At 39.0% G+C, this 25,139-nt stretch overlaps 1 protein-coding gene and 1 long non-coding RNA gene across 2 annotated transcripts in view; one reads left to right on the top strand and one right to left on the bottom strand.

Moving 5' to 3' along the window:
* Positions 1-16: 16 nt before the first annotated feature.
* Positions 17-14,089, top strand: LOC120745864 (serine/threonine-protein phosphatase with EF-hands 2). The gene is made up of 18 exons (XM_040051058.1): positions 17-182; positions 927-995; positions 1,143-1,151; positions 2,141-2,268; positions 2,365-2,419; positions 2,509-2,684; positions 2,858-2,972; positions 3,264-3,310; positions 3,848-4,014; positions 4,108-4,144; positions 4,835-4,984; positions 5,076-5,414; positions 6,642-6,827; positions 6,990-7,132; positions 7,717-7,823; positions 8,516-8,682; positions 9,479-9,566; positions 11,475-14,089. Exons 2-18 carry the CDS (start codon positions 935-937, stop codon positions 11,726-11,728), a joined length of 2,229 nt encoding a protein of 742 aa, XP_039906992.1. The 5' UTR covers positions 17-182; positions 927-934; the 3' UTR covers positions 11,729-14,089.
* A 7,632-nt stretch (positions 14,090-21,721) lies between these two features.
* LOC120745869 overlaps positions 21,722-25,139 on the bottom strand; it is a 31,903-nt gene continuing 28,485 nt past the window's right edge. The window contains exon 4 of the long non-coding RNA XR_005698713.1: positions 21,722-25,117. This is a non-coding gene — a long non-coding RNA (uncharacterized LOC120745869). The remainder of the gene's footprint in view (positions 25,118-25,139) is intronic.

Genomic DNA, 25,139 nt, shown 5'->3' with positions numbered 1-25,139 from the left:
AGCCACATTCCAGGAGAGCTGCATGGTCGGGGTTGCTTCATACATGACCGGTCTAACTGACATCTTGCTGCTATTCTGGTGAAGGATGCAACACAGCAAAGGGCTTTTTAAACACTCAAATGAACTGATAGCTGACAGCCAAATAACCTGGGAAGTGGTGACTGGATAAAGAAGGTGACTGCGTAAGTAAGCAACAGATTTCAAGATGTAATAGTTGAGTAAGTCTGTATAGATGGATTTCTACAGCAGCTAACTAAAAAGCAGGTTCAAACTGGGAAAAAAGACGCTAAACATCACAGTTTTGGTTCTTTTCTTATGGTCATATATTACTAAATTTTGTATCCACGTTTGGCATAGAACAAGACTTTAATTTGTTCCTGAAATGTGATACAATATGAAATAATCAAACAAACCAAACCATTCAGAATTCAATGCTCATTGTTTTATTAGATTTTTCCAAATTCTCAATGCTGATTTGTGCAAAATGGTTTCCGGCTGTGAAGATATTTCTGCCTCCTTTTTCCCATAGATTGCTTTACATAACCCTTCGTAGAATTCAGACAAAACTGTGTGGCAGGATTGAGGCCAACCAGCGGGTAATGAGATTAAAAGGCCACAAAGTCGAACGAGTTCAGTGTCCTCCAGCTCTCTGCCTACTGCTGCTGCTTCTGAGCCATGCTCAGCATTTCTCAGTGTCAATGAAGGGGTGTCTTAGAGTTCAAAAAAGAAGCAGAGCTATTAAAAAACGTGCACGAAGCAGAGTAATGAACTTCTATCTCAGCCTGACAACAATGTAGTGGCTTCAAAGCCTAAAACTCTTTAATGCTTAAAATATGTGCTCAAGTATTAAATCTAGCAGATGAATTACCCGAATGTACTCTGAATCCTTTTGCACTGATGCGATGATTGATTGGTCCTTTGAACAGGAACAGTCATGGGATGTGGCGTCACAAAGTCTAACCATCTCCACAAACACACCACATCCAGTGGAAAAGGTGATACGCATACACTGACATACATGGTCGATGACCAATCACGCTGATTGCAAAAGTTTTACTCTTTCCTGTTTTTCCTTATTCTGGCTCTTACGTGTTGTCTTTGTGTTTGTCCTTTGGTGTTTCTTTTTTCTCTGCTGCCTGCAGCTGTTACAAGTAAGCCACATCTGCTTGACCTTTTTTGTCTTGTTGATGTTTCTGTTTGGCAGATGTTGGACATAAACTCAGACCTCTGGTATCTGGGTCAAGCATAGAGGTGGAAATATTTTTACTAAAAGTTGCAGATAGGATGTAGCTTTAATTGAAAAGTGGAGAAAGTAAACACCTGTATCTGTTTCTGATGATGGTTTTAAAGTCAATCATACAGACATAAAACTGCCACTATGCCTTTTTTAAAAATTTAACAGTAACTTTACTCTTAGATTACTTGTAGAAATTCATTGCTAAGTGTTGGTTCAGGGAAGTTAGGAACAAGTTATCCAGCTAAACTGTTTATTCCTCCAATCTGAATGGAAATAAAAGTGTTCCTGAAGTCCTTTAAGAGTATTTCAAGGTAAAAAAAAACAAACAAAAAAAAAAGGATCTGAGATAATTGGAAGAACAGGGTATCGGACACCTATAACTCCAGCTTTAACTCACATTTGGTTGGGTTTTGGTGCCAATACTTAGTTACAGTTAGGAAGAAAAATATTTGTTTCAGAGGAGAAAAAGATCCTAATTTGTGTTAAAATTAAACCTTTTTCAATGTTAAACTAATTAAGAAAGAGACATTTTCTGGGTATCTAATGCGCTGAATTCAGCCCCATCTAAAGGTGATGACACCACATCCACTATAGTACCGCTATAGTATAAATACCCTTGTTTGGCCTCTTGGTTTGTCCTCCAAGCACTACTTGAGAAGTCAGTTTAAAGCTTTCTCTTGTGACTTGAATGCACATCAGGAAATAAACAGTCTTAGAATTGGTAGTCAAGTTTAATAATAAAAAAGTGTTTTGAAATTTTGCCTGCTTTGCTTTAAAAAGGTTTTAAAAACAGCAGATTTTTGTGTTGCAGCGCCTCTTATACTGTGTGTGTCAATAGTAGCATATGAAAAAAAATGATTAAAATGTGAGGTTTTTCTTGATCACATGTGTTCTGTGTTTCAGCCATAAGAGCTGCCATCCTGATTCAGCGATGGTACCGTCAGTACGTCGCCCGCACAGAGATGAGGCGGAGATACACCTGGAACATCTTCCAGTCCATCGAATACTCCGGAGAGCAGGCCCAGATCAAGGTGAGAAACTGCTGCCACAAACCAGTCGAGACCTGAGTGTTTAATAAAAAACAATTAACAAAAAAACTACAACCTTTTTGTCTCTTTCCTGTGCAGCTTTATAATTTCCTTGGCTACCTCATGGACAATTTCACACCATCGAGCAATGAACGTAATACTTCTGCATTTATTCTGAGTTTGTTTTTTGTTTTTTTCCTCTGTAAATCAAATCTCTGAGTTTGAACCATCTCCACCTTGCAGGAAATTTGATCTCGCACATCTTCAGAGAGAACGAGGTCTGCCGGGACGCAGAGTGGGAGAGGTACTTCTGCTACAAGAACATCGAGGTGCCGGAGATTTACTCGGGACCTCATCTCACCTTTCCTCTGACGGTAGAGGAAGCAGTCGGTCTGGTGGAGGCTTTCAGGAATAAGAAAGTAGGTCTTTTTGGAGAAAATGTTCTACATCCAAGTTCAGCACGTGCCATTAATTGACTGCATTGTAATGTAAAAAGCTTTATTTGCAGTGGTCCTAGTTATTTCCTATATGCTTGTGACTTTGCTTTCTCTGTTTTGGAGGCCTTCTTGCTAACACGTTTCTCTCCCAGCAGCAGCTGCACTCACGCTACGTCCTTCAGCTCCTCTTGGAGACGTGGAAACTGCTCCGCATGTTGCCAAATATCAACCGTATCTCCACCTGCCACAGCAAAGAAATCACGATTTGTGGTATGATAAAGATAGTCTTTGATAGTGGTGGTAAAGCACATGGAACTGATGAAATTTGGAAATATTTAGTAAAGACAATGAAAAATCAAAGAAGCGTTAAAATGTTAGTCTTGTTTTATTATAAGAAACTGGACTTTGGTCAATTCTGCTGGCCAACAGAAACCATTGTTTCATAGTGGAAGAGAGTGAAACATTAAAGTTGCAGAATTTAAATTAAAGCATAGATACAAATTAAGTGTGCTGTAAATTCCAGTCATTTTTAAGCCAGCCCCTTCTGTCCTGTTGTTACAGGTGATTTGCACGGACAGCTGGAAGACCTGCTGCTGATTTTCTATAAGGTATGAAAACTTAAACATTTTGAATGTGCTGAATTAATCCCATCTTTGAACCCAGAATAATGACTTTTTTCATCTGATGAGCTTTAGATACCATTTTAAAAAATGGAATTTACAAATGACGATTATTAAAATCAATAAAAATTCATCATTTTTATTGCTATCACTGCTTCATCTTCAAACCTGCTTCATATGTTCAAGATAATTTAAGGATAATTTTCCAAAAATGTCCTTAATAAATGTTTTTGTGTAGTTAAATAATTGAATAAAGATTAATATATATAATTTTAAACTCCTGAGAATCTAATGATTTTCACGTTTTGCATTGAGGTGCTGTAATCAGAGAGTATTTGATGTGCTTCTTTGATTAACTTCTTTGTCAGTTAATCAGGTGGTTTTAGTTTCAGTTTACCTGCAGCTTTTTTTGCATCAGTGGTTTAATCTACTGTTTGGTTTGTTTGTATGTGGTTGATTTGTTTACACTTAAACTGCGGCTTGTCCCTTTAACTGTGCGCTCCTTCGATCTTGTTTACGTGACAGAACGGCATGCCGTCCTTAGAGAAGCCCTATGTGTTTAATGGAGACTTTGTGGACAGAGGCAGGGACTCTATTGAGATCCTCCTCATCTTGTTTGCATTCCTGCTCGTTTACCCAAGTAATGTCTACCTGAACAGAGGAAACCACGAGGACCACATAGTCAACCTCAGGTGAAATTAATAAACATACACCACGTGTATGTATACACAAATTCATCTGTTGTCATTCAAACTTTTATTTCTTTACTCCTCTGGATGGTTTAGGTACGGCTTCACCAAGGAGGTGTTGAATAAGTACAAGGTAGGTTCATCTCATGCAAACCTGCACCTCCTTATCGCTGCTTTTCTAGGCAGCAGCAAATCAAAACTTACGTGGTTACCTTTACCCATGCCTTCCCAGGAAAGCTCAATCTAAACCAGTGTCTTATGTACATAAGACCAGTCACTCCTCCACGTTGCTAAGAGGATTTACGGTCATTAAAGAAGGTGACATCTGGTCTCTGTTGAGTCAGGGGGACTGAGCTGGTCCAAAGACTGACAGAAGGAATACAAAACAAAACAGAGGTTTTCTTACTGCATGCTGTCTTAAGTTACAGTGCAGCATCTCAGTCACACACAGAAATAAACTAGTTCTATCTAAGGGTTCTTTGTTCCCACTGTTCCCAGTTGCAGGTGGATTAACCAACGGTAGATGGTTGGGTTTCTATATATAAAGCACTTTGAGATGATTAAGGTTGTGATTTGATGCTAAAGTTAGACAGATACTGTGGGTTCATTCAATCTTATCAACAAATGGAGTTTAATTTTTGTAAACTAAAACTGAAAATTTCATTATTTTTAAGCATCTCCTTGTTAATATAACTTTGTAAACTCTTCACAAACATGTTATCGCTTAGCAAACTGACTTTCTGTCTGCAAGGAGAGCAAAAACAAAGGAGAGAAATAAAAAAGCACTAACTGAGTAACTTTTGCTGATTGTGTTTTACATCAGATGCACGGGAAGAGGATCCTGAAGCTGCTGCAGAAGATTTTCAGCTGGTTGCCATTAGCAACAGTGATCGACCAGAAGGTGCTGGTCCTCCACGGGGGGATCTCTGACTCCACGGACCTCGGCGTCCTCGCCAGAGTTGACAGACACATTGTGAGGAACCAGCATGTGATGAGTAAAGCTGTTATTTACTCATCACTATCCTTGCAATGTGTGTAATCTGTGTTTTCCTGTTTTCCTTCAGTACATCTCGGCTCTGAGACCTCCGAAGAAGAGACACCACAGCTTGGCGGGAATATCCATCGACTCGGACACAGATGTGGACACCGCAGCCATCAGCAGGGTCTTCCAGCGCCGGGCCTCTTTCACGTATCCCAAACCCATGGGAACCCGATATTGCTTCCAAAATCGTTCGCTGCAGGACTTCTCGGATCGGATCAGAGTGAACATGGAGAACCAGCTGGAGCTCAGCAGGAGGGAAGAGCCAATTCTGAACGCCCAGATCAACAAACCGGAGCAAGAATCTCTGTTTTTGTCCACCGAGTCTGTCAGCAGTGACAACACCGTGGATGAGTGGAAACAGGCGAGTATGGAGCAGAGATGTTTTCTTAGAAGCTGCTAAGTAAACAATGAGTCTTTTGTGTCAGTGTTAGAACGAAATCAGTTTTATTATTCCAAAACTAGAAAAATGTAAACAAGCCAGATGTTTAACGGGAGACAGCTGAAACAGGAAAAAAAACAATCCACTACAAAATCCACTTTCTTTGTGTATTTGTCACATGTGCATGCTTCAAATTCTTTTAAAAAACAGACCCCCCCCCCCCCCCCCCCAATTTAATAAAAATATGTATTTTTTAAAATGATGATGGGAAGAGAAAAAGCTAACCAAATCTACCAGACTCCCACCCTGATTAAATCATGAAGTAACTGTGATTAACCACATTTTTCACATTCACTAGCCACACTCAGGCCTCATTACTGCCAAAATGAAGGTTTTAGAGTGGCCTCGTCAAAGTCTGGACTTACATTGAAATGCTTTGGCATAGCCTTAAACTTTCCAATTTGGCAGAATTTCAAAAATTCTGCAAAGAAGAGTGGGCCAAAATTCCTCCACAGCAATCTGAAAGACTCGTTTCCTTGATTGCAGGTCATGCTGGTGAGGACGTTAGATTAGATTAGATTTAGGGGACAACTACTTTTTCATGTTAGGTTGGTAGGTTTGGATAGCTTTTTTTTTTCCTTAATAAATATTACTCTATTTACTCTTGTTGCCTTTGTCTAATATTACAATTCGTATGATGTGAAGCATGTAACTGTGACAAATTGTAGTAAGATTTTAGTAGTTTTACTCCCATGTATATTAAACAATGAAATAAATTCCCACCAGTCTAACCTGATCACAAACTCACACTCTTCACATATTTTTATACTGACTTACTATTTGTCAGAAGTCGTGACCTTTCACCTCACTCCTGCTCAAGTTATAGCCTGAAAGACAAACAGACAGTAATCAACGCTCACCTAACAGGAGGTGCTGTGTGTTGCCTGCGTAAGACTTCAGAGGCTGTAATCCCCCACGTCACTAATCTCTCTGCTCTGACTTCAATCTACTCTTAAAAACTGGCTAGCTTTTTCCCCAGCTGGTGTTTCCACAGATTTTTTTCTGACTCTTCTGTTTTATTTTTTATCTTATTTAATGTTTATCTTTTACTGAATAGCAGACAGTGAAGTTGGACTACGCACCAATGCTAGAAATGGTTATTAAATATAGTAGAGAAACTTTAAGACTTTGAGTTCTTTGTCCCACCAGATCCTGGACCTGCTGTGGAGTGACCCGATGACTCAGGATGGATGCATACCCAACGAGGTGAGGGGTGGAGGCTGCTACTGGGGCCCTGATGTCACCGAGGACTTCCTGAACAGACACAATCTGCAGCTCATCATTCGCTCCCATGAGTGCAAACAGGAGGGCTATGAGTTCTGCCACAACCGTAAGGTCAGCTCAGTAATCCTACAGCTCGCTGTCTAAATTCAGGACTTTAAAACCAAAATCAGCCTCACTCTAAAGTATCATATGTACCATAAACCTCTCCCCTGATCAGCATCAGTGTTTCCTTCCTCTTCAATGACAGGTTTGTCCTTTCTTTCATTCACCCAGGTCCTCACTCTGTTCTCTGCCTCCAATTACTATGACGTGGGGAGCAACAGGGGGGCTTACGTGAAGCTGGGCCCTGACCTTGTGCCTTATTTGATTCAATATCAGGCCAGCAGCATGACGAGAGAGCTCACTGTGAGACAGAGGTACTACTAACACTCACTTCATTAGATAAATTCTTCATTATCAGATCATCTCTTCACTTAATTCAAACTTGGTTTAGTCTTAAAAGGCTAGAGTAGCTTTGCATAATTCACTGATCAAAATAATCCTTATATTGATTATGCAGGGCCTTGGTGCAGAACCTCAGTTCATCCATAGTCTGAAGCAGACCTTCAGACCTCTGTCCACAGTCAGAGATGTGTGCCAGAGCCAAGAGTAGAAAACACTGTTTGCTATGGACCCGTTAAAGCAGACTGAAGCCTGAGATACACTAACTTCCTAATGTCAGACTTTGGCCACATTTAATATGACTAGCATCCATTATAACAGAATACACAGGCCAGATAATAAGGGGAAGTACAATAGGCTCCCTTTAAACAGACAATAAGGAAGCTTTATGAAACTAGTGGTTTCCGCATGTCTACACAGCTTATCTACATTATTAACTTTAAAAATTCACAAATTAAGCACCTGAAATGTTTCTGACGTTGATGAGAAACCGTTTTTGCCTCTTTCTTTGATAACCATTGTTTGCCACGCTGTTGTGTTTGCCGTTCGTCATCTGCAGTGTTGGGCGAACCGAGCGCTCAGCTCTCAGAGTCCTGCGGGAGCAGCTGTTTGCGCACAAGTCTAACCTCCTCTGTGCCTTCAGAAAGTTTGACAGCGAGAACAAAGGTGTGTGTAGTTTGAGTTTCATAAACTGATTCATTCCTCATCGAATCAGTCTTTACTTTTTGTTGCAGATCTTTCCTTCTTTTTTTTCCATGTAGTTCTCAAGAGATATTCACTTGCTGGAAAGAAATATGAGCCCACACCTTTGTATTTGTGTGGAACATAATGATCCCCGTGCAGGATGAAAACAACGTGTGGGCTGGGCGAAAGTCTAGCTCAGAAGATTTCAGAGTTTCACAGAAACTTCTGTTTCAGGGATTTAATTTCACTTACAATAGACAAACAGCTTTGCCTAACACAAAATAGTGTGAAAAAAAAGGTACTTGGATGGATGTTGTTGGACTTTTCAACATATTTTTGGATAAGCAAACATTTGATTCTCTTTGAAACACAGCCTACAAGTAAAGGTAGTTTATTAATTATTTTACACACAGAATTGGAAAAACTTGAAAACAGAACTGAGTTAGCTTTTGGTTGGTTCTCACAGTCTTCCTGATGCAGAGAAAAAGCCTGCTGTTTACATTTTCTGGGCTTTAATGTGTCACAAAATAACAAAGTATAATATTTTAGTGTGAATGTTTTCAAACTGTGTGGCAAAATACTTCTTAGATATAATCTAGACAAGGTAGACAGTGATCAAACTTGGATTAGAGCTTTGCGCTCTTATAATTAGTATGACCTTTCACCTCTATTAGGTCTGCTGTCTCTGAACGACTGGGCCTCTGCAGTGGAGAGTGTGATGCATCTGGATCTGCCCTGGAGGATGCTTCGCTCTCAGCTGGTCACCTGCAAGAACAGCGAAGGCACGATAGACTACTACGAGTGGTTCAACGAGCTTGCCATCACAGGATCCAAAACAGATGTAAGAACTCACCGGCTCTGTCTTAGCTGATGTAGCAATGTTTACATGAAAATGCAATAATGTAATATGGAGAAACTTTAGAAAAGGGATCTTTATACCGAGATTCAGGGAGTTGTAGAGAAGTAGAAAAGATAAATTGCCCTTCCACCCTTGAAATTGGTTAAATGGATACAAAGGAACATTGATTTGTGTCCTTTTCCTGGCACGGTGTGTATTCCGTGGCGTCATGCTGCTGTCATGTGTTGTTGACTTAAATTATTTGTAAAGGATACACCTGTGTATCATCGATTACAGGTTTCCTTGTAACCTTCCTGTCTACCCAAGTAGAATGAGTTAGGAATGAGTTGCTTCAAGATGGCACAGTGAGATAGATTTCCAGGTCACAGGCAGGAAAACAGGGGAGGCGAGGATGGACAAAATAGGGAAATGAGACGCCCCTTGACACCAACTTGAGACAATAAATGTCAGAAGTCAATTAAGTAAAGGGACCTCTTTCAGAACACTCTAGGATTGGCCTTTGTTTTTGTTTTGCCTTTTGGGAAAAGGTGAAAACCTCCCTAAAGGTGACTAAGAACATCTTTATCAGAATCCTAAAATTAACATCTGCGTGGGAATAAATCTTTTCAGTTGCCAGGTTGTATTCAAACAGAGTTTTGCTGCTTAAACAACATTATTTTTCTGACCAATCTGAAAGATGCTGCATATAAAATATCACCAGAATGCTGCAGATGTTTCTTTTTGTTCTTTATTTGTGTTGTTTTATGAATATGAGACTTTCTTCTTTTGGTCTTTGCAGCATATTGACCAGAGTCTGCTGGAAACGTTGTATCGCCACCGCTCCACTTTGGAGACAATCTTCAGGATTGTAGACACGGACAACTCAGGTAAAACACCCACTGTTTATTGCTGTTTGATGCAGAAGCAAATCTGCTAATGGAATATATTACCCTTAGATCGCTCAGTTTTGCATCATTCCCAAGTAACAGCACAGAGAAAAAATACATGTTTAAGTCCTTTCTATCACACACATTCACACTCCAATGGATGAGCAACTTGGGGTTTGTATCTCGCCCAAGGATATTTGGCAAGAAGACTGGAGCAGCCAGTGATCAACCCACCAACTTTCTGATTAGTAGATGACCTACTCTACCTCCTGAGCTGCAACCAAATGCACTCAGTCAGAAATATAGTGATTATATAACTTCAATTAAATTCAAATTCAAAATTCAAATTCAAATTCAAATTTTATTTGTCACGTACACAGTCATACACAGTACGATATGCAGTGAAATGCTTGGACAACTGCTCGTGACCCAAAGAAAACAAAAAAAGGAAAGGCTATGAATAAGATAGGAAATAAATATGAAAAATTAAAAAGAAAAATTAAAAAGGGTAAATTTAACTAGGAAGGAATAAAATATAAATTAAGGTTAAAAATGAAATAACTGTACAACACAAATTAGAATGAAGGGTAAATTTAACTGGGAAGAATAAGATAAAATATATAAATTAAAGTTGAAAATAAAATAACTGTACAACAAAATACACAATACACAATATAGAACTATATAAGAATGTATGAAGAAATCTAAATATAAATAAATATATACACAATAACAGCAGCTGTACAAGTATTAACCGGAAATGAAGAATATAGTGACCAGTGTTGTGCAAAAACAAAGTCCAGAAAGTCCAGTGTGTGTGTAAGAACTGTATGTGTGGGTCAGTACTGTGTGGTGGTGTGATTGAGAGACCGTATCGCCTGCGGGAAGAAGCTCCTCCTCAGTCTCTCTGTGTTGGTCTTCAGGGAGCGGAATCGCTTTCCTGACCTCAACAGAGAGAACAGTCTGTTGTTGGGATGGCTGAGGTCCTTCACGATCTTCCTGGCCTTGGTCCAGCACCGCCTGCTGTAGATTGAGTGCAGGTCAGGGAGCTCGGAACGGATGGTGCGCTCAGCTGACCGCACAACCCTCTGTAGAGCTCGTCTGTCCTGCATGGTGCTGTTCCCGAACCAGGTTAAGATGTTTCCCGCCAGGATGCTCTCTATGGTGCACGAGTAAAAGTTCCTGAGCACCTTGGAGGGCAGTTGGAAGTCTCTCAAGCGTCTGAGGTGGTAGAGACGCTGTCGGGCCTTTTTCACCACGGTGTTGATGTGACAGGACCATGACAGGTCCTGCGTGATGTGAACTCCGAGATGTGAAAAAATGTCATTTTTTGCCTTAAAACACTTAATTTACTAATTACATAGTAATATGTGCCTAATATTAATATATAACAGGTGCCAGATTTAATTTCAAAAGACATGAAAGAAATACTTTTCTTCATTAAATAACTAAAATGTCTCTGTATGTATTGTGGCTTTGGATTTTTACCTTATTGAGATAATTGTTTTGTCATATTTAATCTGCACACTTTTCTCTTGATTTATTTGTTATATATTAGTTAAGTTTAACTTAATTTTTAACTGCTGCCAAAGGAAAAAGGAATTACTTAACTTTTATAATCTACATAGATGATTGAGAGACGGAGTAAAGTGTGTCAGGGCTCTGATGTGTCTGTGGGAGACGTCTGCTGAGCTTAGCCTCTGTTAATCCACCTGTAGCGTGCGAAACAGGCAGCAGGAGGTTACAGTCGCCTGATTCCTAACGATGACTAACCCACTGATCTACTAGTCTTTCCATCCCGCCTCTCTGATCACATGCAAACACAGACAGCAACACTTTTCTTTAACAGTTTCTGCCTATTACTCCTTCTTGAACCTCTAATCTCCTCCTCCTTCTCCTCCACCTCAGGGTTCATCAGCATGCAGGACTTCCGTCAGACCTGGAAGCTGCTGAGCGTCTACCTGAAAATGGAGATCACCGACGAGGCAATCTCCGACCTGGCCGTCACAATTGACAGCAACCATGACGGCAGCATAGACATTGACGAGTTCATGGAGGCCTTTCGGCTCACGGACAAGAAGAGCCGGCTGGAACGAGGACGCAGCATGTTCATGGGCACGGCCTCTGACCTCACCAAGCTGGAGGGAGATCCCAACATTTGATGAAAAAGTATGTTAAACAGATAGCTCGGCGTCCAGCAGAGGGGAGGAGAGGGAGCTGCAGCCAACGCAAGCTGCTTTTAATGACGCACATAAAGATGCAGGATGATGCTGAGCAACAGCCGCCTGGATCACAGGGGATTAGGAGGAGGTTAGAGGTCAGGGTGTTTGACGGCGAATGCTCATTCGAAGCGGAGGAAGTCTGGGCAAAACGCAGCAGCTTGAGCAACTCACGTCTCCTTTATATTCCTAAAATAGTCCAAAACTGAAAAACAAAAGGCATCTTATAGAAAATAACAATTTAATTAAATGCAAAAATGGGTGATTTTTGCATTTAATATTCACTGAATTTACGTTTAACAGCTTCAAATGTGACTCATGTCAACATAAAAAGATTCTCACACTCCAGATGTGTTAAAGTGGACATGTAATGATCCTACTCGTGTGATGATTAACAGTTAAAACTGAGTAAAAGATGGGAAGGAGCACAGAAATAAGAATCCTTCAAATATATGAAGAAATGTGTTAAATATATAAAAAGTGCTTGCCAAAGGTTTTTGGGAGGTAGCTTATTGAAATAATTTTTCACATCATCTACATATTTTTTTTTATGAATTTGTTGGATGTAGTGAAGAGGTATTTCAAGAAAAGGAGGAAGATAGGGTAACACATCATATGGATGGATGTTATCTCATGGTGGTGCCAGCTGAGAACGAGACAGGGTCTGGATGGTAGGGAACAGTTACCAGTTGATTGGGAAAGAACAGACTCGCTAAAGGAGTCTCGGAGAGTAAGAAGAGGATGGAGGGAATGGAGATCAAGTGTACCGGTACAAGTTATTAAAGAACAAGGGAGCTGCAGTAACCACAGTGGGATAAGGTTATTGGAGACTATGAAGATGTGGGAAAGACTCTGGGGTGACTGTCAGTGATTTTTGCTTTGAGAGTGTTGATTGAGATGTATACAGGAGGTCAGAAGGAGTTGCATCTAGGAGGAATCCTGGAGAATTTTTTTTAAATATCTGCAACTTACTGGTGCCTTAGCAGCAGCAGAACTTGAAATGTCGCGTGGACTGATAATATTTTCTGTGAGCGTGGTGGGATTGCTCCTCCTGTCGGGCAGCAAACGAGCCCCCAACCCGTCCAGAATGGAGAACTCATGATTTTATTCATTTGACTCATAGGATGTATATCTACCTCCAGTTTCTGAAGTTTAAAGGTGTAGTCTGAGAATTTGGGAGTTATGCTTATTATGTTATCTCAGCTGAGCATAAAGACAGGAAATGGAAAGTAACAGCTCGCCTGCTCTCGCTATAAGGAAACCAAAATCACCTAAATTCACCCTAAAAACACACTCATACATGTTTACAGAATAACCAGTTACTAATACTACTAACATGTTAAATTCAAAGTAGTGTAATGTTACTTTATCAAAAGTAACATTTTTACATTGTAAGTGTAACATATACACAACATTGTTCTGTAACACTGCAGTGACTCAGTGTGGGTTAGAAATAAGTGACTTGATATTTCAGCAGATGTAAGATGATATCTGTGTGGGTGATATCTTTTGAAGATCAGTAACACATTTGTTTCTTTTATACAGTGTAAAAGATAAACATTTCTAGGCCTGTTGCAGACGGGAGTAATTTATTTCATCAGTGAGAATTAAAGTAAGAAATATGGTCCTGGGTGAATCCTGAAATGAATCCTGAATTACAGGAAAATTCTACAACAGCAAATATGGCATCAGAAACTTAACTTCCGGGAAAGGAAAAAGCTTTTTAAGGAAAGCTTTTTAAGGAAAGCTTTTAACCCGTTTTCATCAGATTGGACTGCTGATTGCAAACATGTAGTTTTTAATCCCGCCACTACCATTAAAATTAAAGCTCATTTTAATTTTGCATTGCAATAACTGCATGAACAGGTGGCCAGAGGCATTTCAAGATAACTGTTGAGCCCTGAGAGAGCATACAGAGCAGGACAGCTGTTTTCAATCTTCATGGTAAGCTAAGCATCTAAATAGTAGTAGTGTTTAAATGATTGATCATTTTTTAACAGTAAATCCAACATTGTGCAGGACTTGATCCTTCAAGGTGTGATGTATTTTTTAGTTTAATCTGTTGTTCCACATTTCTGAGTATTATCAATTGCAACTAAAAGAGTCAGTGAGTCCGTGTGAATGTGAATTTTACTGTCTTTTTTTCTAGTATGTTGACCATGTAAAACCTTTCCAGTAAATAAAAAAGTGAGTCATGTCTTACTTTCCTAAGACGTATGTGGAAAAAATGTTCAGTTGTTGCAGTTGAAGGTATGTAATTAGTTTCTAATTTGTTTAATTAAGGTAGCAGTTTTTTATTGATTTATTTCTCATCCTTATTATTTAAGAACAAACATAAAACTCAAAATTTCCCTTGCAATCAATGGCAATTCTAGAAACCTTGGTCATTACTAAATGCTTTATTTTCTCTCTGCTCGGCCTATAGTTGCTGTTTGCTTGTGGGTCTCTCTGCTTTCAGTTTTGTATTTAATACCTGAAAAAAACAGCTTCATTGGGTTGAGTTCAGGTGATTGACTTTGCCATTGAAGAATATCAGATTTTCTGCATTGTTTGGGTTATTGTCCATGTATGCCTATCAGCTGTCACGTTATCAGTAAACACCAGTTTCCACTGGTTCCACTGGCAGCCATACGTGCCCATGCCATAACATTACCTCTACAATGTTTAACAGACAACGTGCTTTTCTTCGGATCATGGGCTGTTTTTTCTCCTCCCCCTCTTTCCTTTTTCCATCATAAAGGTACAAGTTAACTTTGATTTCTTCTGTCCAAACACTGTTTTTTGTTTTTTTTCCAGAGTTCTGCAGTTTCTTCTAGATGTTTTCTGGCAAAGTCCAATTTGACCTTCTTGTTCTTGTGGTTTGCACCTTTTTGAAAACTGGCTCCTTAGATGACTGTCAATTTTATAATAACATACCTAACTCCACAAGAGTTTTCTTGAGTTGTGAAGCTGATTTTAAGCATGGAAAGAATTCAGTTATTATTCCTTCTTTTTAAGACTTTACCAAGTTGCTAATTTCGCCACTCCTCAAATTTTTACATTTACCCTGTTAGGTTAGTTTTGTTTTTCCAGCCTAATGGTGGCCTCCATTACTTGGTCCTCATACTGAGGATTCCAGTGAAAAGCTACTAAATGAAACTTCAACACATGGAATCCACTCCAGATCTTTTATCTTCTTATCCTACTAAGAACCAATAGAAAGGACACAATGAAAAGGATGGATCTCATGTCTCTAGTCCACTAAGATAAAGTTCTTGTATAATTTAATACACTTTATTTTTTTTACTTGCATACATCAAGTAAAAATAGTCAAATCATATTATCGTTTTTAAACGATTGACTGAGTTCACAGAATCACCAGCAGGGGGCACAACAGACTAGAGTACAGCTTTTCCTGCACTGCTCGGCTTCTCAGGACTGAAGAAAAGTGGTCACTGTTTAAGAGACAGGTGATTAACACAAGAGTAGGAGTCATTAGGTGGGAAAGCAAACAATTTTGGGATTAAAAGCTAACACACCCTGAAGTTGAGCTGCAGCAGCAAACAGTGAATTTTTGTGGTTTCACTCGCATTATCTCCCTGAGCCCTTAAAGCCAGGGCTCTTTTAAGTGGGTGGATTTTCAAACAGGTCCAGAGCTGCCTGAAGTTTCACAAAACAAAGTGTACACGTTTTACCTGGAGGAGGACAATTTGGTTTTGTTTTGTGCCTTTTTTTGCACAATGTTGCTGGTAATTAGACACACCTGTTCGACTCGGTACATTCAGGTAAAGACTGCAATCATCGTCGAGAAGTTCAAAATGAGCATGAAAGTGAGGCAGAAAGGCGATTTAAATGACTTCTGCTGGGATTTTCCTGCACAACCGTCACTACGGTTTACAGGAAATGATCACGAAAAAGAGGAAATATCCAATGAGCAGCAGTTCTCTGGGTAAACATTAAAATGAAAGAACGGGAAACTGGTTTGCTTTCACCTCTGGGCTGGAAAAATTGTACAAAAGAAAGAAAGAAAAGAAATCAGCTGAGGTGGGAGTCACAGAATGATTTTGTGATCGATTTACATAATTTCCCCTAGGGATCAATAAAGTATTCGGATTCTGATTTTTCATAGAAATAACTCATAATAAAAATGTGTGGAATATATTTTGTTAATTAGAAAACAAACGTAGCGTTAGAATAATATATTTCTGTTTTTTAAATGTGTAAGCATCTTTAAAAGTCCTATGAAGCGTTGGATTAGGGTCATACTGTGAATAGTAAAATCTTAAAATGGGAGAAATAGATGTTCAGCACTTAACGCTTATATGCCTTGTGTAGTTTTAAGGGATGATCTTGACCACCATGAGCGATTGTGGCAAATGCTGAACATGTGATTGAAAGTCATGCAGCTGGTTGTGGAGCTTGTTTACGGTCTGTACGGTCCGCACTTTCTCCAATCACATGAAGAACTGTAGAAGTTCTCCGGGACAGAGGAGCCTACAAAAGCTTCTCCTGTTTTAAAGGATGGTCACGCCCAGTATTGATTAACTTTGGTTTTCACTGTAAAAACATGTGAGTGATGACGTTATCCTATAATCGCAATTTTAAACATTTTAAAACATTATCCACTCCCCCAGAGACTGAGACTGAATGGTACCACCACCAATCCCAACACAGAGACCCTCTAACTAATGGGACAAAGCGGAAAGCAGTTAGACCCAGTTTTCCCAGAGTATTGTTCACAGTCTGCAGGTGGTCTTACAGTTGAAAAGCTTCTGGAGCTCTGGCCTAATGCACCATGTGAAAGAAAGACTCACAGTTTGATGGAGCATGTAGTGACGGGTGAGGTCGGCATGACAGATTTGCAGGTGGTTGACTATACTTTTAAGTAATAGTTAGTAACGGACACTTCGGTGTAGCTTCAAGTAATCCTAATATATCTATCTAAACCCCCACACCATTACGCCACCACCAGCACAAAAACTCTGACCCTACCGTCTGAATGTTGCGGCGGAAGTTGAGATTTTTCACAAACAGTGTCCAGTTTTGGCGAGACTGTGTGAATTGTAGCATCAGTAGTGGCACCAGGTGTGGTCCCCTGCTTCTGTGTGTTCAGAAATGCTCGTCTGCATACTTTGGTTGTCACTATTGGTCATTTGAGTTACTGTTACCTTCCTATAAACTCAAAGCAGTAAAACCATTCTCTTCATCAACAAGGCGTTTTCACCCAGACAGTTGTCGCTCATTGGATATTTTCTCTTTTTCTAAATGATCATGTAGGAAAATTCCCGATCACTTTCCCTTCCCTTTCTGCTCAGTTTGAACTCAGGAGGCCGTCTTGACCATGTCTACTTGCCCAAATGGATTAACAGATAACAGATAGACCCAGTTTTGTGGGTTTCCAAGAAATGAGTCACCGAATAAACACTTTAATCAAAAACACCGAGTGTAACTGTAATTCAGCGGCTCACAGCTTTTGTTTTAATTCAGAAAGAAATTTTAGAGTCAAAACCAAAACTCAATTCACCAATTCCACAATCGGAGTATTCATCAGATTTTGCCAGTGTAGACTGTTTCTACACAGAACATTTCATGGTTTGTCCTTGATGTCTCACTGGCGTTTAATCTCTGGAGTGTTTAAACATTTCATTCTTTTTATTCTTCAATGAAGTAAAAAACACAAAAACACCACACAAGTAAAATTAAACGTACACTAGCAACTTTTTAAACTCTAGATGTGCAAACTGTCACTTAAAAGTATCTCCTTTTATATTGATGTTCTCTCGTGGTTCACTTTCTTTTTAAAATGTGTCTTTGCTCTGCTCGCTAACCTTTATCTTAATTGACGTTTTTAAGAAATAGTGAAAACTGTTATCACTTTTCTTTGAAGTTCAATGAAAACATGCATGTTTTTGTTATAGCCAATTATTGGAACTATTTTTACAGGTTATATTGTTCAAAAACAAAACAAGGAAACTTTAAAAGTAATTTGGAATCACAGAAACGTACATAATTTGGAATAAAATCAGAGTACAAGTAAAGAAACTGTGGTTTCTTATATTTTGGGTTGGTAAAGAGACAAGAAGTGTAGGTTTTACACTCAGTTGCTTTATGTATATGGAGCTAAACAACGGCATCACTTAATCAGGAGTCCAGAGGATAATCTCAACTCTACTGAAGGTCAGTCAAGTCTTAAAAATGTAAATAATTAACATTTAATTTACCCGCTGAAAGAGAAAATGCGCTGACCCTGCGGACCCTGAAATGATCCCCTTGAAGGCAGAAATATATGATGTAAATTCTCAGAAGAGCTCAGGGAGAGGGAGCCGCCCCGAGGCCGTCAACACAAGGCTGCTGCTGTGTACACATGCCATGTCCTCGCGGATTTGTAGATTTGTCTGTGATACAGGTTGACATGAAGGATAAACATGTAACATCCTCTGTCCTTGGAAAACTTGTGTGAAGTTGTTCCTATTTTACAGTCAGAGCGGTGACTCTGGAGGCCCACCCACCCCCAACTCCCCAAATATACTGGATGTACTGGAAAAAGTGAGTCATTGCTCCTTATTCCGTCAGGAATGAAAGATATATGCTTTATCAAACCGATCTGGACTAGCAGTACAGTAAACACTTAGTCAGAGTTATGAAGGAATTTCTTGTCCTGTCATGTTGGGACAAGGATACAAGTACGACTCAGTTCAAATGTTGAAAACTGAACATTTAAAAGTGTTTTAAAAATATATGCTAATTTTGTTTAACACTGTCATCTCTTCTTTAAACAACATTGTGTAAATATGGGAAAAGGGTAAAGCATCAACTATTTAATTGAGTGACAAGTCTAGACTGCAGGTAGGTCCTTCTACTCTGTGTAAGTGCCTTAAAAGTAAGTACGTAAGTGCTTCAGTGTCCAGAAGGGGCGATTCATCAAGATGGAAATGACCTAGATATGTATAGAAATCCTCTTCCTCCCTCTGTGACATCAGTAAACAGTTTCTGGGTGATTTTATGGGCTCAGAAGCTACTTTGAGGTCATACTGAAATCTTTTGTGGAAAATGCACAGGGACCTGGTGATTTCAATTATGCATCAATTCTTTTTTTTTCTTTTTAAATTCTAGTTAAAGCGTTTGCCATTTATATCACAATATTTCTTTAATGAGTGCTGCTGCATTTAATTCGAAGTTACGCTAAACAGAAAAGTAGAAAGCTCCAAGTTGGAGATTTTCAAAAGATTTTTAGGAGATTAAAAGTTTAAAACATCATTTTAAGAGGAAACAGGTTGTGTGATCGTTTTTGCAGCTGGGATTTAGTTTATTGCTGCAGTTTATGATCAAGTTTTCTTTGGAAAAAAAACCACAGGTCCAGTTAAACTGAAATTAATCTTCCCTTTTCTTCCTTTTAGGTCAACACATTTATGATTTTTGCATGTTTTTGTGAACTCTCCAGGCCATGTAATTATTTGGAATTTAATGGTGATTCAGACCAAACATTAGCAATAATTTAAAAAGCATTATTTGCAGGTAAATTTTTAAAAGATAACGTTTTGGGAACACATTAGCTAGTTGTAGGGGGAAAAGGTGTTGTCAATAATTGTTCATTGTATTTAACTTTTTGTAAAGAATTGAAACATTGTTACCACCTATATGTTCAAAATCTTTACTCATATTCTAGCATATGTGTGTTATGTGTGGAAGCTGGTCCTCTGGAAATGGTTGTAAATGTCAGTCTGTGAGGATGTTTAATTGACTTCTTGCTTTTGATCCATGCTTATAGATATTACAGTTGTCTTTATTTAGCAAGGCTACATTTGTTTCAAGCTTGTGGTCGCCTAGTTGAAGAAGATGGTGTGAGGTTATGATGAATGTGTTCTTTTCTCCGAATTTTGACTGCAGTCGTTGTCCATGGTGCTGATCAAAAGCTGGAAGGCTACTGTTGATATTAAAGATTATTGGTATATGCTATTATTTTTGCAGCACTCTGTGTTATTGTGTGTGTGTGTTTACGTGTGTTTACAAGTAAGACAGTACTGGTAAAGGATTCAGGGTCACCTGATCCAGCCCCAACTATAAGCTTTGTGAAAATAAAAAGTTCGGAATTCCAATTAATAAACAACCCACAAAAATATGTCTGTGTGTGTGTTTTAGCTTAAAAGTAGTTACTGAGAGCATAAAGTGCTTACTGGCTTATTTGTTATTTAAATAAAACCATTTGCTTGTGAAAAAAGAACAATTGACTAGTTAAGTCATAAGTTATTACAGTTTTTTTTTTGTTTTTGTCTATTATCACAGTAAAACAACATGAAACTCCAACTTTAGGCCACTACTTAAATATTAATAAGGAGACATCTCAAGACTTTAACCTGGTTTATTCAGACACGCAACACTAAACTTGTTCTAGAGGTAGGGAAATGTGGAAATTCCTTTTTAAAACAATGATTGAGGGCTAACTCGTAACTTCAGTTTGAAGTTCAGTTCAATATTTTCTGTATTAGGATATAAGAAAAAAAAAATAACCTGGTCCTTATAATGTTCTAAAATTATTTTAATCTGCAATAACTTTAAATGTTTTTGCATGACTGTCTCTCACAACATTATGGTGGAGTTTCGACTTGCTCTTCTTTACAGCATTGCTTCAGTTCATTGAAGTTTGAGCATTCATTTATGCACAGCTCTGCTAAAAATCCAGCATTTCAATCAGGTTGAAGTCCGGACTTTGACTGGACCGTTGCAATACCTTGATTTTCTTGTTAAGCTATCCTGTTATAGATTTGCTGATGTGCTTGGGATCATTGTCCTGTTGCCTAACCTAGTTTCAGCCAGGCTTTAGCTGTCAGACAGGAGGCCTCAAATTTGCCGCTAAAATCAAAAACACAGATCCATCCTGGCTTGCAGGAGTAGTTCACAACTATGTTTTTGCTAATAAGCACAAGTGGCATGTACATGAGTACAATCTTTGATTCTGAGAAGCAGCAAAGAGTTTTTGTCACTGTTAAATTAACCAATATTCAGGTTTTGTTCTCAGTCTTAAATTCTGATCAATAAATTTGAGAAATTCAATATTTAGGCTTAATTTAAAATCTGAATATTTGAGCCAAATCCAAACTGCATCAACACAAAGATGAGTCTCATAGCTATACTGCTTCATCTTACTCAAGGCAGAAGTTTAAACAAAAGACATAAGACAGTGTAAACTTTACACTTTTATTTTTTTTGGAAATACACTAGAAATGTTTACAAAAGCACTGTAGAAACATCTGTGCAGTGTAAATTATCAAAAACTAAAAATGAATATTACTTTGAAATCATTTTGCACCTAACATGACAAGGGAGATTGTCATTTTCAGCAGCAAAACAAATTAGTACATCTATAAAGGAAATGTCAGTTAGTGACTTCAGGATATTGAAATGGGGAGAAAAAAAAAACAAAAAAAACAAAAAAAACTGTAACAACAAAAAGGATGGTATGGCACTAGTGCTCATCCCTGAAGGAGGGCTTCATTCATCTAGATATGTTACACAATATCGCCGCTTTACTAGGTCAAGATAATCAGCCTTCCAGTAAAAAAAAAAAAAAAAAAAAAAAAAAAAAATCACTCCAGTTTGACAGAAATAATTCATTATTCCACAAGCACAAGTTCTCATACTCATCAAACACAAACACCCAAAACTTAAACCACGCCCACCATCGTTACAGACTCTTTGTTCCCAGTATGGCATACTGGGCCATCTTTTATACCGAAGTGTTTTTCAGTGTAGGGAAGGAAAAAAAAAAAAAAAAAAAAAAAAAAAAAAAAAAAAAAAAAAAAAAGGCTAAATACAAAATGAATTATTATATTACAATACTAATAAAAAAGAAAAGGAAAACAACATAAATATTGAAATATTCTGTGGCCACTTGCAAACATCCAGTTTATTTTACACAGCTTTGTATTGCTTTGTCTTATAATACTGAGATTTTTTTTTCTCTGCCCACAAAGAGCATTGATCACTTTTGTTTGTATCGCACTGGGTGAAAATAAAACTAATACCATTAAACATGAAAAATTTCCTTTTTTCCCCCCTCTCTTTACTCTCGCCTTGATGTAAAAGGCACATACACTCATTCAAGCTCCTGCAACAATGCTCAGATACTTTCACAAAAGTTGTGGCACAAGTTTAAGGAAGGAGGAGAGGGGGAAAAAAAAAAAAAAAAAAAAAAAAAAGTAGGTTTTGTAACATTATCGCGGAGAGTAAACACAGTGCCGGGGCAGATCTATAGGGGTTATCTTTGGTCAAGTTGGAATGAGCCAATGGGCTTAAAGGACCGGACTCAAAGGTCAGTATAGTACAGTGGAATGAGAGTGATGGGTCAAACACACAAACGCGAGCCTCTGGATTAAGGTCTTTCAGGTTCAAGTCGATACATTTTTAAAAAGCTGAACAACGATGAACCGCGAGTTTGCACAGGGTGGAGGTCGCATGCGTGTGGACTTTTTTTTTTTTCTTAAAGGCCTTGAGTGAATTGATTTCACTTCAGAATGAGACTTCAACACTGTTGGAAATATTTGCTTTTGTGAACCGATACCACTATCTGTCCATTGAGTCTATAGCGAGAAAGATGGTTAGTCTGACTCGGCGCCGAAAATGAAAATAAAGGGAAAAAGCTGGCATCCTGACATTTGCTGAATTATTTTAATTTTTTAAATTACTTTTGCAAGGTAAATCTTGGATACCACAAATTAAAGCTGGATACAGGTGTTTTATATACTAAATCAGCCCATCAGCATTGTAAGTGGTTACCTTGGACAACTTTTCTGGAGACTTAGAAGGCTACAGCTACTCAGAATAATGGAAAAGCATGACCAAGAAAGATTACACCACTAAATAGCAACAAGTATGGATTATAACTAATGTGGCTTTTCTTCATTGGACAGCGCAGAAAGGACCAACTGAGGGCTTAAGTGCTCTTAGAGTAGATATTCAGTCTGTGCCATCTAAATAATGACCAAAATGGATCACCGTCTTGGAAATGCTGAATTGGTTTTGTTACTGCTGGAAAAGCAAGACAAGCTTTTTTCTGTTTCCTAGCTTCAAGCTAAGTTATGCTAACTGGCAGCAGGCCATAGTCTGAAAGGACAGAGTGGCATCTAAATGTTCACCAGAAAGCAAATGTGTGTCTTTTCCAAACTTGCATTAAAGGACTCTCGACCACAGTGTTATTAAACCCAAACTCCGACTCCGGCCCCCTTCCAGATGACAATGAAGTGGCTCGGCCCTTTTGAGAACCTCCAGCGAACTGTTTGCTAATAAAACCCTCAAAGATACATGTGATATGGTCATATCACCTGCCAACAGATGAAAGAGAGGTTACAAAATATCTGTATTCATAACTGTAACTGCTCTAATTCCAATAAATGGCAGCAAACTGTGGGCTTTGTTTCTTGTGCTCAGGTGTCAGAGGGTCGGTTAAAAAAAAAAAAAAAAAAAAAGCCCCTGTGGTTCAACCCGAAATTTCATGTGAGCACATGTGGACCCCACATACAGATACATGTTCATAGGTTATGGCATTTTTAGCAGCAATAACAAATACAAAAGTATATCAAAAAAAGAAGACACTCCTTATGCTGAACACAAGTAACACAGAGGCATGGATGTCCGCTGTCCATTTACAACAACATCCATCAAAAACAATACTAGCCAGGACAAACTGTTGAAATGTTCTTAACATATGGACCACTTTGCATTGTCAGGACAAAACATGACAAAAAACACAAACAAAAAGACAAGAAGTGAAAATATACAGGGCACAATTTCCAGGCAAAGTGCAGGGAACTTTTCCATGCAGACAGTATTATGGCCTTAAATTCACTTCCCCACTGGCTTCCATCGCCTGTGGGCTGGAAGGCGTGCCTGACGTGAAACGTGAAATGTAAGACAGACAGTGATTCGAGCGCTGCGTGCCGAGTTTGCCTTCCGTGTCTATAGCTCCTTGGCAAACTGAATGAACAGCGAGTGGTCACGGCACACGACAGTGTCTTTGACAGATCAGCTGTAAATACATTTACATAACAGGACCAAAGGAAAAAAAAAAAATACAACCCTCCTCCCCCCCCAAAAAAACCCCCCAAAACGGTAGGCTTGTGTGAGGACTGGTTTTAGCAATCCAAATTGTGCTTTCTCTAATATGTAACAGTGTAGACGTGCAGGAGCGCGAACACCAGAGCAAGATTAGTGTCTTTCAGCACACCGAGAAGGACTGCTTGCTGGATTTGGTCAGAGGTATTTCATCAGTTCCCCTTTACATATGTACAAGATTTTTCCAGCTTATTTGAACGATGCACGAAAATAAAGAACACGCTGAACCATTGTAAGGCAGAAAACTGGTTCAAGACTCCCTCGTAAGTTCTGTGGGTGTTCATTTTTTCTTCCTTTTTGTTTTGAAGTGTTCAGTGATGCTCAGTGCCATTTGTCCTATCGGTTTTACAGCTAACGAGTGAAGGTCTCAACCGAGGACTCGGATATAGCTGACGTCTGAATAATTCCATTTTTAAACCAGTGTTTTTTCTTCTGGGAAAGACAAATAAAAATGAGTCAAGGAGGAAGCAATTACAAAAAAACTATTTCCGATGTTTCACTTTATCACGCTTATGTTAGGGGAAAAAATATTTGCACGTCGTCCATGAAAACAGGACACTGAAGTGTAAGATAAGGTCCACACACACACACACGTTCACTGACTGATACTAGAAGTCCTGTGTGTGTGTTCGTGTGTCTCTGTACTATTCCATTATCTTAGGAAAAAAGGCAAATGGTTTGGCTCAGTCTGTTCCACGTATAAAAGAAAATACCAGGCTAGGAAAACCGTCAAGTCTTCTGAGCTCAGACTTTACTCTGCAGGGATTTTCTAATCTGTTGGCTTAAAGTTTTCTCCTCGGACAACACTGACAGGATAGAGAACGAATGCGACAGTAGCAACACCCCCACTGTTGTTCGCGTGTATGCAAAATGCTCTGCGTGTCTTGTTAACCGTTAAATTTTTGCTCAGAAGGTCATGCATCAGAGTGCTAGAGTGACACCTATGTATGCTACCATGTTCCCTCAGAAGAATTACAGGAAATAAAGCCGCGTCCTGGCTGAGCCCACCCGGCCAGTCCCTTTATCTTTTAGGGCCAACCAGGACAGAAATGAGGATTAGAGTGCAGGGTTGTTGGTTGTGCTGCAGCAGGCATAGAGGGCCATGCTCAGCAGGTAGAGTGGAGGAGGACAGACAGTCTTAAGAAGGCTCAGTGAGAGGAGCAATGTCTTTGTTGACTAAACAATTACTGGGGTTTGTGTCCAACTGCTTTCCCCAACCCCCAAAGTGAAGTGAAAATGAGCCCACTGTTTATGCAACCCCCCCCCC

This window comes from Simochromis diagramma, unplaced genomic scaffold (genome assembly GCF_900408965.1).
Source record: "Simochromis diagramma unplaced genomic scaffold, fSimDia1.1 OVJJ01000131.1, whole genome shotgun sequence".
NCBI lineage: Eukaryota > Metazoa > Chordata > Actinopteri > Cichliformes > Cichlidae > Simochromis > Simochromis diagramma.
This window is presented reverse-complemented; position numbering and strand designations above follow the sequence as displayed.

Bases quoted from the DNA above. Each gene is read 5' to 3' on its own strand.
- LOC120745864 (XM_040051058.1), top strand. From the start codon at position 935: ATGGGATGTGGCGTCACAAAGTCTAACCATCTCCACAAACACACCACA. The intron at 2,685-2,857 runs GTAGGTCTTTTT...CTCTCCCAGCAG, and splicing joins AGGCTTTCAGGAATAAGAAA to CAGCTGCACTCACGCTACGT. The intron at 4,985-5,075 runs GTGAGGAACCAG...GTTTTCCTTCAG, and splicing joins CCAGAGTTGACAGACACATT to TACATCTCGGCTCTGAGACC.